This window comes from Drosophila virilis, chromosome 2 (genome assembly GCF_030788295.1).
Source record: "Drosophila virilis strain 15010-1051.87 chromosome 2, Dvir_AGI_RSII-ME, whole genome shotgun sequence".
Classification (NCBI taxonomy): Eukaryota; Metazoa; Arthropoda; class Insecta; order Diptera; family Drosophilidae; genus Drosophila; species Drosophila virilis.
In genome coordinates, this window is record NC_091544.1 from 25,331,857 (window position 1) to 25,345,726 (window position 13,870).

Here is a 13,870-nt window from a genome sequence, read left to right on the forward strand (position 1 = left end):
TTTTAAAAGCATTTGTCTGCCAGCTCCATCAACAGCAAAACTAAAAAAAAAAAAACAAACGAAACAAATCTCAAGTTAATTTACAAGAAAACATAAAGAACATTTGTTTTGCTTTTAATTCTACTTCAGCTTCCAAATGGTCAGATTTCTTAATGGCATAAATGCGCAAATCCGAATTGTGCTGACAAACTGTGAAGCTTAAAATGTACTTGTGATAATAAACTTTAGTATTTCAACTGATTCTCTGGATATTATTGTTATTTAGCAAAGACCTTTTTATTTATTTCCCATTTGCATAAAACAACATTAAAGAACGCCTGTCTTTGTCACACCGGAGCTGGAATACGCTTATAGCACATATAACTTATGGTTTTTTATATATGTGAAGAGCATAGTTAAGCTAATTATTGCTGGCCTGTGTCAAAATCTTTGAGAAGCATCAAATTTGTCTATAATACGTCCGATTTTTCTTATGTCAGTTTTGTGGCATAATCACCGAGATCTTAAGGTTGTACTTGTATATAAGGGACAAGGTTGAGATCACAATGGCGAAGTTTAGTTAACATCTCTTGAAAACATAATAGTTTCGAATACCCTCATTTGATGTTGGGCCGATCATCTCTATGGCAGCTATTTGATATAATGCTTTTGGAACTGAAAGTCCAGCCTTCGGCTTTTGGTGCGAATCAAGAATACATACACATATACTTTCTATCTCCCTATATGCATTTAATGCTACAATTATAAAACCTTCTACGATTCTAAGATTGTGACATTCAAAAGTTGTAGTACTGGGAAGAAAACACACGTAGTTATACTCTTTACATGATGAACTCATTGAAAATAGGTAAAAAGGGAATAGTGTATTTGTAACAAACAAGAGAAAGCATCTCCGACCCCATAAAGTATATATTCTTAATCATCGATAGCCGAGTTGATCTAGCCATGTCCATCTATCTGTCCGTCTGTCCGTCCGCCTTTCCGTACGTATAGACGCAAAGATCTCGAAACCTATAAGGGCTGGACATATTTAAATTTTAGTCAGGGGTCCTTCTGGTGCCCGCGCAGAACGAGTTTGTTTTTGATATTCGATAACTTGCCCTTTTCCAAGTAATCGATCAAAATCGATGTAGAAATCCTGTTTTTTTTAGCATAGTTATTAAATAATAAGCGCTAGAGTCACCAAACTTGATATATATATATATCAAATATCTTTAATTTTATAGGTAGACGTGCCCGCTACAAAATCTTAGCTATAAATCAAGTAAACAATCAAATTTATGCTGCCCACCAATTTAAGTCACAATTTAAATGAAATGACTTTTTAAGTATTTACAAATTCTATAGCTCAATAAGATCTACTGTTGAAAATAACGTGTTTCGGGCATCTAGCGCAAATTGCAAGAATTTCTGTGTACAAATACGCACACACATTTAAACGCGTCTTTTTTGAACTCTATCCACAGCATTACAATTGCGTTTGTATTGTTTTCTGTGCTGCTATTTTACTCCGTTTTTTCTTATTAATACTCAAGTAGTGTGGTCTGTTGCGCATTGGAACCCTACCGAGGGAACTATTTTTTTTTTAAATTCATTTTTATTACTACGAAATCAAATGAGCGCGTAGGAATAAGAGTGTTCAGGGTATCCCCTAGTCGGGAGCTTCCGACTAGACCCTCTTACTTGTTTATTATTTAAGTTATCAATAACATACCGAGAATTAATTAATTTACCACTAGTTCGAGCATCTATCGAAGTTTGGCTTGAAACTTCTTGAGAATATTTCCTTTCCCTTTCCTTTTCCTTTTCCCCGAACTAAAAGCGTAATAATTTAATATCTACAGCATACAATCCAACAGATAAGCCAGCCAATAAACTAAACTTTTGTACAGTGTATCTGCAAGTCGAGCGGCCCTAACCAAAACATTCTTATTAAATAATGACTTATTCAGTGCAACAATTTGCAATTATGCAATTGTTCAATGAAATCGACAGCACAGCATACACATTGATTAAGAGCCAAGTATTTATTGATTATTGAACTGGTCTGTAAAATGCGAGGACACTGCCAGAGAGAGCTGAAGTCCTGTGGCTTGCAATCCAGTTAACCAGTTGAGCAAACTGACAGCTGCAGCCAGAAAAAGCTAAAACAAACAAAGAAACAAACGCCGTTTGCCAGCTGAATACCAAATGAAGCCAAGTGCAGGTGAGAATGCGAGAAGTGGACGGGGGGTAGCTGCTGTATAAACGTAAATGTCCGAGTATGTGTGTGTGTGTGTGTGTGTGTGTATTGTTGCTATGGTGCTGGACAGTTAATGCCACCAATTCAATGGATCGCATCAAGTGCTCTACCTGCTGCTGCTCTGGCTTAATGCTTTGAGAGGACCAACAAAACAAAAGACCAGACGCTTAAAAATTGCTATAAATGCGGAAGTGCGCGCTTTGCCACAAACTTTTGCCACATACCAGCACGCACACACATACAGACACACACACACACACACACACACTCATGCTTGCAAAAGTTTTGGCTTTTAAATGGCTTTTACTTTTTTGCCGTATGGCTCCCAGTGGCATCATAAAAGACAAAGGTAAATCGAAGTAGAAACAAGCACAACAACAACAACAACAACGGGAGTAATAAAAACAACAACAGAAGCTCCCACAGTTATAAAACATTAAAATGCATGCCTTGATGTGGAGAAGTAAGCGTCATAAGAGCCTGGTCTCAGCTGCTGCTGCTGTGCAGCGCGACTTACAGGAAAGCAGCTCGAAGAAGTCCTTTTATATTGATAGTAAACAGGACCAACTTTTCTAACCAAATTGTTATTAATTGAGCTTTATAGTTTTTCGAACTGTTCATTAGACAATGTGTCCCACGTTGGTGTTTCAAACAGCATTAAGATACATACATATCTAAACGAATAAAAGATACAAAGAGTAGCAAGTAACTGGGTTTTGGGAGAGAGTGTTCGACTGCAGGTTACCCTGCGCTATATATATATATGCAATTTCTTATATTGTGCTTCTTTGTAAGTTGGCATTTTGATGCGAGTCTATTCCAGAAGTCAGGTCAATATTAAATTAAAATCTTATGGTGAGTGAGGTATATAAAATACTAAAAAATTAAGAAAATTTAGATGCGAGTACATTTTTTACGAAGGTCTCTAGTTTTCAAAGCCTCTGATGGACATGGACTGCAGCACATTAATTAGCTCGCAGATGCCTTGCCCAGCCTGTCCCATTCCTTTACAAAACTTTTTTTCGTCACCTTTTACTGGGTATGAAAAAGATATTGTTGGCATCTGCATTTCTTTTTGGGCTGGCAACTTTCAGCTTGATTTAATCCGAAATTCCAGGTACTATTGTAATAGGATAAGAGCATCATTGGTAACCCTAGCCAGGGTATTATAGTGTCACTATCTATGTTAATTATAACAGTACGATAAGTAAATATCGATAAAGAAAAGCGGCTGCAGAGAAGAAGTGGAAGGCAGTCTCTCTACAGTACTAGCAGTAAGAAGACGTGTTGTTAAAAATAAAAAGGCAACCCGAACATAAGTTAAATCAACGAAGAAAATCATACTATTACAATATCAGAAGTGGGATTGACTCAGAAAAAAAAAAAAACACAACAAAATGGAAAATATAAATATAAATGACGTGTCAATAGCGACATTGAAAAGTTGGTTGGCATTACTAAATTTGCCAACAGAGGGTACCAAAACTGAGCTGATGGCGAGATTAAATAAGGTACCAGTGGACATCCGAGACGATGCTGCAAAGGAACTTGAAGTTCAACGTAACAAGGAACAGACAATTGAGGCTCAAAATGAGTTGCAAAACATAATGCAACAACAGCGTGACGAAATAGCAAATGGCGCCGAGATGCTGAAATTGATGCGTCTCGAAATTGAAGCGTCTCGAAAATTCCTAGAAGAATTTCAAGTAACGGTGAACCGCAACTCGCACATCGGCGGGAGCGACGGGGGAGAGCAAGAAAGTGAAGTCGGCGATTTATTGCAGCTAGAGGATGGTCACACTGAAGAAAGACCACGGTCGACGGATGGCAACGCTGGTGCAGCTGATTACACTGGAACGGATGGCAACGCTGGTGCAGCTGATCACGCTGATGCAGCGGGCAACGCTGGGGCAGCTGGAAGGATCGACGAAAGTGGCAACGCTGTCGGAGGCAACTTAAATAATTGCATCCAAACTGGAGCGATGATGTTAGCCAAGGAAATTTTATTAGAATTTACTGGAGAAAGTGAGGTGCGTAAATGGGTAATGCAATTCTTCAATGTGGCCAAGATCTACAGACTAAATGATATGCAACAGCACTTGCTTTGTATAAGCAAATTGAAAGGCGGTGCTTTGAAGTGGTTGCATGCAGACCCTATGCGCATCATTGCTCCGATTGACGAGATGCTAAATCAATTGGTTTTGGCCTTCGGGGGAGGATTTTCGAAGTCGGAACTACGACAGAAGTTCGAGGATCGGGTTTGGAAACCAGATGAGGTGTTCGCCACATATTTTAGCGAAAAAAGCATATTGGCACAGGACATCAACATTGATGTAGAGGAGTTAATGGAGGGTATTATTCGAGGCATACCTTGCGAAAACTTGCGCACTCAAGCTAGTATGCATTGCTTTACCAATCCGGCTCAAATTTTACGTGCGTTTGCAGCTATAAAGTTGCCAATTAAACGGGTACGAAACCATGTAGTGAAACAAACTGCACAGGAAGCACAGGCGGACAAACAACAACGTTGCTACAATTGCAATGTTAAGGGCCATTGGGCCAAAGATTGTTTAAAGCCCAAACGGGAGGCAGGATCTTGCTATGCGTGCGGCTCAAAGGATCATTTAATAGCAGGATGTCCAAATAAAAAGTATGATATGGAAAACAAATATGTAAGATACTTAAGAATTCATTTTAGTAACTCATTTAACAAATCAATAATTGCAGAATGCCTTATAGACTCTGGCAGCCCTATTTCATTTTTAAAGGAAAAGTTTGTGCCATTAAAAGTAAAGCGTATGCCAGATGCAAATTCGTATGTAGGTTTAAATGAAAGTAAATTGAAAAATTTTGGAAAAATTTTATGTTTTATGAAGAAAAAGTTAATAAATGTTTATTTTAATGTTATAATTGTGGCAAATGAGTCTATGAGGTATGACGCTGTGCTTGGTAGAGATTTTATGGATTCTTTTGGTTTAAATATTGATTTAAGAACATTAAAAATTGTGAACGGGCATAAAGTTGATCACCAGAATAATGGTAAAAATGATATCATAGCTACAAGCTACAAAGAAAAACAAAAAAAAGTGGACGATGAAGATATCAAACACGAGCAAAATGAAACTATATTGTTAAATGATAAAATCGTTAATAAGGAAATAGTCAGTAATGAAACTGTTAGTGATGAATTAGTTAGTGAGAAAATTGTTAGTCCGGAAACGCTTGGTGATAAAGTTGGTAGTGATGAGATAGTTAGAAATAAAATAATTAGTGGTGAAATAGTTAGAAATGAAGTGATTGGGATCGAAACTGTTAGTGATGAGATAGTTAGTTATGGAGAGCTTAAGCTCGAACCTGATAGTGAAGAAGTTGTTAGTGATGAAATTATCTATAATCAAACCGGGATTGAAAAAGTGATTATAGAAGATATAGGAAACAGTGCAGTTAAAATTAATAATCATGTTAATGAAGCGCCAGTGAATAGCGAAATCATGGGAGTGTTAGAAGAGAATTTTGAGAAGGATATCTTAACAATAAGTTGGGAAGATTCTAACAAAAGAGAAAATATATATATTTTAAGTGAAGATATTGATTACAGCACAAAGTGTGAATTTGAAAATTTATTTGAAAATACTTATGTAAAAGCGAAAAGGCCAAATCAGCCAAAATTAAGACATGAGTTAAGCATAAGATTAGAAAACGACAAAGTATTTAATTGTACACCTAGGCGGTTATCTTATATGGAAAAAGAAAAGTTGCAAGAATTATTAGACGACTATTTAAAAGATGGAATCATTAGGCCAAGTTGTTCAGAGTATGCATCACCTATAGTACTAGTGAAGAAAAAAACTGGAGACATGAGGTTATGTATTGATTTTAGAAGACTGAACAAAATTATATGTAGAGACAACTACCCGCTACCATTGATCGACGATTTATTAGACAGACTATGCGGAAAAACAGTATTTTCAAAGTTGGATCTAAAAAACGGGTATTTTCATGTTTTTGTTAATGAGCAATCTATTAAATACACTTCATTTGTTACCCCTTTAGGACAATATGAATTTCTTAGGATGCCCATGGGTTTAAAAACTGCGCCACATGTATTTCAAAGATTTGTTAATAACATATTTTGTGATATGATAAAAGATAATAAGGTAATTGTTTACATGGATGATATTATGATAGCAAGTACAAACATAAAGGAACACATGGAGACCTTAAAGGAAGTGTTTATAAGACTGGTGCAAAACAAATTAGAGTTGAAATTAGATAAGTGTGAATTTTTTAAAAGCAGCGTTAAATATTTAGGATTTGTGGTGGATAGTAAAGGCGTTAGGGCTGATGAAAAAGGGTTAGAAGCGGTTAAATCCTTTCCAATACCAAACAAAATTCAGGGAGTACAAAGTTTCCTAGGGTTATGCTCCTACTTCAGGAGGTTCATTTTAAACTTTTCTATATTAGCTAAACCCTTATATGATTTATTGAAAAAAGATAAGAAATTCAAGTTTGGAGAAGAGGAGTTTAAGTGTTTTAATATGTTAAAAGATAAATTGTTAGAGGCGCCAGTACTATCAATATATAATTACAAAGAAGAAATAGAACTACATTGTGATGCCAGCGCAGTGGGATTTGGGGCTGTTTTATTTCAAAAAAAAGAAGATAGGAAATTACACCCGATTTTTTATTTTTCTAAAAGAACAACCGAAGTAGAGTCTAAATATCATAGTTTTGAGTTAGAAACGCTAGCCATCATTTACGCATTACGCAGATTTCGTATATATCTACAGGGAAAACGATTTAAAATAATGACAGATTGCAACTCTTTAACTTTAACGCTTAACAAAATAGATTTAAATCCGAGAATTGCTAGATGGGCGTTAGAACTACAAAATTACGATTTTGAGTTAGTGCATAGATCGGGCAAGCAAATGCAACATGTGGATGCGTTAAGCAGATGTTATGAGGACATTTTAGTTATTGAATCCAATAGTTTTGAGGACAATTTAGTTATTTGCCAAAGCAAAGATGACAAACTGGTAGATATTAGAAAGATGTTAGAAAAAGAAGAGCACAAGCTATTCGAAATGAGAAATGGGGTCATTTACAGAAAAACAAATGATGGCAGATTAGTTTTTTATGTACCAAAGGATATGGAAGAACATGTACTTTACAAATATCATGATGAGTTGGGACATGCTGGGAGAGATAAGATGATCGATGCCATTGGAAAGAGTTACTGGTTCCCATATATTAAGGAAAAAGCAATAAAGCATATAGGGAATTGTTTAAAATGCATTGCCTTCGCCCCCAAGACGGGTAAGAGTGAAGGACTATTACATAGCATACCGAAAGGAAACAAACCGTGGGAGATGATCCATATAGACCATTATGGACCAATTAATGCAGGAAGGGCTAATAAATATATATTGGCGGTGGTTGACGGATTTTCAAAATTTGTTAGACTATATACAGCAAAGACAACAAGTACGAAAGAAGCGATTAAGGCATTAAAAGATTATTTCAGAGCGTATAGTAGACCTAAGTTCATTGTATCGGACAGAGGGAGTTGTTTTACTGCAAAAGAGTTTGATGAATTTTTAAAAAATGAGGGAGTAACGCATATTAAAATAGCAACGGGTTGTCCGCAAGCAAATGGTCAGGTGGAAAGGTTGAATAGGGACTTGGGTCCGATGATGGCAAAAATGGCGGAGCCAGAAAATGGTTTACATTGGGATGTTATTATAGAAAATGTTGAATATGCAATAAACAACACACAACACAAAAGCATAAAGAAATTTCCAAGCGAAATGTTATTCGGATTACAACAGAAAGGAAAAGTTGTTGATGAATTAAAAGAAAAATTAGAAGAGTTTACACAGGTGAACACGTGTGATAAAAGAAATTTAGAAAATATAAGAAAGAGTGGAGAAATATATCAAAAAGAAGCTCAAATCAGAAATGAAGAGCGGATTAATAAAAAGAAGAAAGTATCAGTAGAATATAAAATAGGTGACTATGTCATGGTAAAAAATTTTGATAGCACACCAGGAGTTTCAAAAAAGTTAATACCAAGATATAAAGGGCCTTATAGTATAGAAAAGATTTTAAAAAATGATAGATACTTGTTAAAGGATGTAGAAGGCTTTCAATTATCTCGCAACCCGTACGTTGGTATCTGGAATAGCCAAAACTTTAAGCATTGGATGCGAAAATAGGCAATAAGCATTAGTTATAAAGATAGATACACATATAAAAGACAGAGATCGGGAGCTCTCTTTGTCAGGATGGCCGAGTTGTAATAGGATAAGAGCATCATTGGTAACCCTAGCCAGGGTATTATAGTGTCACTATCTATGTTAATTATAACAGTACGATAAGTAAATATCGATAAAGAAAAGCGGCTGCAGAGAAGAAGTGGAAGGCAGTCTCTCTACAGTACTAGCAGTAAGAAGACGTGTTGTTAAAAATAAAAAGGCAACCCGAACATAAGTTAAATCAACGAAGAAAATCATACTATTACACTATTTAGCCCAAAAGCTCATCAAACAGTTTGTTGAATTGGGAGCGTTGCGTGTTTTTGTTTGGGTTTTGAGCCAGCGGCCATCTTTGGGCGCTTTGTGATGTTCAACAATGGACGCAGGTCACAAAAGCCGAGAGCTCTCTATATTAACCAGATGAAGGTTATTTCATTTGCTTTTAATTTAGTCCTGGCTGAAGAAAAGGCCGACAGCCAAGCTGACAGACCAGCTCAGCAAGTCCGCCCACAAACAACCAATCAGTAGCTGAGATCCTGGGTTCTGGGTCCTGAGTCCTGGGCAACCTGTTGCTGTTGCAGGTAATCCTTTTTGATTTCTTAAGCCCTGCTCACGCACACACGCTCAGCAACTAATTTTTTAATATAACAATACGCACATACACACGCATACCCAAATTGTATTTTGTATAGGCACTGTTAAGGCATCTCTTAAGCAGCCAACTCCAATTCAAATTCTGCACAACTCATTAGCTCAAATGCGTACACAATGGAACAATGACAGCCACTGCCTGGACGAACCTAAGGAGTTGTCTTTAATTAGGCGCAGTAAAACCAACTTCTAGGATATTCGGCACCTTGTGCTCAGATATTACGAAATGTGTTTGCAGTACGAATGCAAACTGTATTTAACCAGCTTCAAATCGAGGCATCAATTTAGGCCTTTAATCTATGTGGCGAAAATGTGACTCAACTATCAAATTCAGACAAATTTATAGATTTTGTAAATATAAGTGAGTAAATACATGTGTAGCTCGATGTTTTATCGACTATGACTATCGAGAACCTGGACTCAATCGTTGATGGAAACAAGGGAGAAGGGAAAAAAAAACTGTGTAAAATACATACCTGTGAGACTATTAAAAAAAAAGAAGAAGAATAAACGTAGCTTGTGTGTTTGTGTCTAAAAATAAAGTAGAGTATTTCTGACGGCAAGTGGAAACTGTCTTTAGGTTAATCTCCTCATGGGGCACGCCCCACCGGGCACTTCTACTTGTTGATGGCATGAACAGTTCGTGATAGTTCAGCATAATCCCTGGCATCTGCTTGCTACCAATCTTTGTTCGCAATTTCGTTATTCGTGGCATTAGAAGACACAAAGTACAGCAAAGAGTATAATGTGGCAAGCATTACGTAACCGATTCTTATTCGTTCGCATTGGAGCACATCGAATCGATGAGGCATGGATCAACCGATTGAGTTGGCGCTGGCCCATCATCATTCAAAGCCCGCGCATTTGTGTTTTTTTTTTTTTTTTTTGGAGTGCCAAACAGTGTCGATAATCAATCAGTGGCCATGTGCTCATTTCAGCCGCATTCATTTGCAGTATTCGCCCCGAGGCAGAGACTTGTTAAATTGCCGCGTGGCTGCCAATAAACCTCTTGAATGGCAAACGGCTCCGACCTGATTACGTCTTCACGTTTTTTCCAGACTTTTACTGCATTTTCAAAGCCTTTCTACGAAAAGAGTTCCCAATAAGCTCTACCCTACCTCAAAAAAGTGAACTGACTTTTGTGTTTTTCAAAAATTCTAAAATATGTTTAAGCTTTGGTCACGGCTTGTCTGGGTATATCTGGGTCTCCTGCATAGATTCGACTCGGACGATGTAAACATAATTAAGTATTATATATATATAGATTAAATACACTTTCGGCATAACAATGTTGCAGCCACACAAGCGAACAGGACACAAAGTTGCCGCAACAAACAAACTCTAACAAGTCGGCACTTGAGATAATAACTTGGCTGCAGGATTCTGTGACCTACGGGAGAGTGCAATCAGTGGACATACAGTGTTGCACATCTCGGAGAGCATGCGGGCCCATAAAACATTTTAGCGAAATGTGCACACGGCCAAGTGGAGAAAGAAATTGGCTACTTAATGCAGGCCAAAAGCAGGCGTGGAACTCCTGCAAAGGGAAGGCAAATATTTCGAGTGCTGGCAGCCCGAATTTATTATGATTATTTGCGAATAATAAATTGCAAGAAGCAGTGACTACAGCTAACTGTGACTGTGACTACAACTGTGACTGCAAGTGTGGGCGTAAGTGTATTAGAGAACTTAAGTGCAAAAAGGATTCGCACAGCTTGTCATCCTTTGTCGGCATTCGCATGACCTGTTAAGCCACCAAGGACCAATATCAGTGTTCCAGGAGCAGCAGCAACAGCAGGAATGACTTCACAGCACAAAACAGGTAAGAGCGCTCGGGTCTACCCGACTAGTAGATACCCAGTACAAGCATTTATTGTCGGATCTTTAGGATGTCTGCAGGGTATAAATATTGCTTCCGAATGTGTGCCAAATGCCAGAGCACAAGGCACACGACAATTTTTGGGAAAAGTGGAGTGTGTTATTATAGAAAAGATATACTTAACTTATAATCTCTGTAGAATACATTTCATAGATAGCGACAGCCGGACAACAATACATGAAACGTTCCTTCTCTAGAGAAGCCACCTTTCGATTGTTCCACACACTTGCACAAGAATCATTATACCCTCTTTTATCCTCTAACAATGGGTATGGAACAACGGCAAAAACTAAATTTGTGCCAAACGAACATTGTTTATAAATATCTGCATATCAAGTATATATATAAATATATAAATATATATGTATATTGGCCTGTGTGTGTGTGTGTGTGTGTGTGGCTACAGCATTTTTATACCCCGTACTCAGTCGCAAAGCGGCTCATAACAAAGTGGGGCATCTCACTAGCTATAAAGTATTTATATATGTGAAGAGTCAAGTCCTTTCAGCCAAGTGCCTTCATGCAGATCCCTTGGTGGTGCCTCGGTCCTTCTGGGAACTGGGGCGATTTGAGAGCCAGAGTCCACAATTGTGGCATGTGCGCTCTCATCTAGCCAAAATTTAGGCTAATGGATACCCTGCCTTGTATAAGGTAAGGCAATATGTGGAATTTTATTTATTTATGGATTAAATAAGCTGATTATCTCTGAGTCAGGGTATAGGCTAGTCGTTGACCTCTGCACACCAGCACTCTTATTCAATTTGAAGGATTTATGATGAAGATGCTTTTAAAATGTTCCGACTGCGTTGTGTTGCGGTGCGGTGCGTTGGGTCTGTCGATGTCACCTTGGATTCGGGACAAGGCTTTACTTGTCTCTCTTTTTTTGTTGTTGTTATATTCTGTTTTTGAGGTAAGGGCAAGGGCCACTCGACTCTAGCCGCAAGAGCCGAAATGGAAACTGCGCCGAAATCTAATTTGTTGCGCTCGCCAATGCTACCAGAGAGGTGCCTGGGTACATGACGCATGGGACACTGCAGTCTCAGGGGCGTGTCATGGGGCATGGCCGAAGCCAAAATGGGTTTTAGTGAACGATTTGTGGCCGGGACGAGCCCAAAGCCAAAGCCAGCGCTAGATTTGGGCCTGCAGCAAATGGAAACCAACTGGTATCGACTGTCGCAATCCCAGACTTGCCCACCCTTGAACCTTACCACCCCCAACCCCCTACAAACCACACGACACGCTCAAATCTACACCCAAAAAAATTAATTGCCTAGAACAGTGCGAAATTGGCTTAAATTGAATTCGAGTCCAGGCCAAACAAGACTCTACTTCGGTTTAAATATTCTGTGGTTTTATGCTCCGTTGAATATAATCCAATTAGCCTTGCCCCATTCTGTTCTGCTCTTAAAATGTACGTACAAGTTGGAAAATGGAAATATTATCTCTAAATATCTTGGACAACATAATATTTTGCCACATCAAAATCTACTCAGCGACCGATCGTTCCTGTATAATATATGAGCTGGATGCCAATCAGATTTTAGATATAGGAAGCATCGTGATACTTATAAATGGCGAGTTTGGCTAAAATATCTTGAGAATCAAAAAAGCTCTTCAAGCTAAAACTAGGAGACTAGCTCGCATAGAAAAAGATAGACGGATATACTATATCCCGATATAGCCTAATATAAATTATAATACAAGGCTAAAAATGTAATATCGAGAGCGAGAGCGAGAAGTTTTCCATTCAAGTCACACTTTTTAGTAAATGTTTTCATCTTGTTGGGCATTCTTTTCTTCGAGTGTAGAGGACCTTCCGCTTACGGTACGTTGCTTCAGTCGAAGTTGATGGTCCGACAGTTGCAGTTGTTGTTGTTGTTGTTGTTGTTGTTGATACGTTTGTTGGTATTTGGGCAAGCGGATTATGACCCTGATCTGGTCAGGTGCCGTCCCGTCGGACTCAAGTTTCACTTTACCAACTGCATGCCACCGTACCTACCCTCCCCCCCTCCCCCCCCCCCACTCCTCACCAAGCTGCATCCCATGCTGCATGTGTGTTTGCCAACTTTCCGGTTACTCTTGTTATTGGTTTACGGGTCGCATGTGCCCGTCGCCTGCTTGTGTCATTAATTTCAGTTGCTATTTTTTTTTCGTTTTTCCTTTTGCATTTCTCCCATGAAGAGAAAGTTGCTCTGCCCGACGAACGCTTATCGTAGCATAGCTTTTAGCTGAGCGCACGTTCGCCCACCTGCTGCTGGCACCCTGCAACTGCACCGTGTTTGAGGTTGATAATGTTGGTTGAAAAGTTGTTGGGATTGTGACAGACGCATAAATTAAAGCTCTGGCTTAATTGCATACGCGCAGGCATTTAATTATGATTTATGCACACCTTTGACCGATCGCATACCCTTTGCTAAGCATAGATTTATCCCTTTATCATAGGCTTATTATCCGATTCGGGATCACAGCATTCACAATCTATTCCAGTTCCTGCCTCAATACAGTGGTCGCTCGCGAATTGCAACTTTATATAACTTAAGGCACTTTTTTGACATGAATTTCATTTCATACGTGGGTGCAGCACACAAAGCCAATATACACCTTATACACTGTGAACAGAGTATCGAATTAGATATTATAGAGTATACATTGAGAGATGGGTTTTTGTTGATCAACTAATCTAAGATAAGCACATCAAAATATCTGCACATTTATTGAAATAATTTCTTTTCTATTTTCATTCTTATATCTCTTGTTTCTAATTCTCGATATTTCTGAATCTACTCTTATCACCAAAATATAAATCAACTCTTTTAGTGGGTATTATGATTTTGTCATGAA

The 13,870-nt window shown here is 38.2% G+C and overlaps 1 protein-coding gene and 1 long non-coding RNA gene across 6 annotated transcripts; one reads left to right on the forward strand and one right to left on the reverse strand.

Annotated features, from left to right (window-relative positions):
• The first annotated feature begins 3,367 nt into the window (after window positions 1-3,367).
• Window positions 3,368-5,573, forward strand: LOC138910920 (uncharacterized). Of its 4 annotated transcripts, XM_070207085.1 has the most exons (3): window positions 3,368-4,272; window positions 4,339-4,892; window positions 4,970-5,573. In XM_070207085.1, the coding sequence occupies exons 1-3, from the start codon at window positions 3,640-3,642 to the stop codon at window positions 5,073-5,075; spliced, it is 1,293 nt and encodes a 430-aa protein (XP_070063186.1). In that variant the 5' UTR covers window positions 3,368-3,639; the 3' UTR covers window positions 5,076-5,573. The 4 variants fall into 4 exon arrangements, with proteins under 4 accessions (XP_070063186.1, XP_070063187.1, XP_070063185.1 ...); XM_070207086.1 differs by having other exon boundaries at window positions 3,368-4,914; XM_070207084.1 differs by having other exon boundaries at window positions 3,368-4,914; window positions 4,982-5,573.
• Window positions 5,574-8,082: 2,509 nt separating this feature from the next.
• Window positions 8,083-9,554, reverse strand: LOC116650359 (uncharacterized). 2 transcript variants are annotated; one of them, XR_004303327.2, is made up of 3 exons: window positions 9,356-9,535; window positions 9,162-9,299; window positions 8,083-9,105 (listed from the first exon to the last, which is right to left on the reverse strand). It is a non-coding gene; the product is annotated as an uncharacterized lncRNA (long non-coding RNA). The 2 variants fall into 2 exon arrangements; XR_011416130.1 differs by having other exon boundaries at window positions 9,162-9,554.
• Window positions 9,555-13,870: the final 4,316 nt, after the last annotated feature.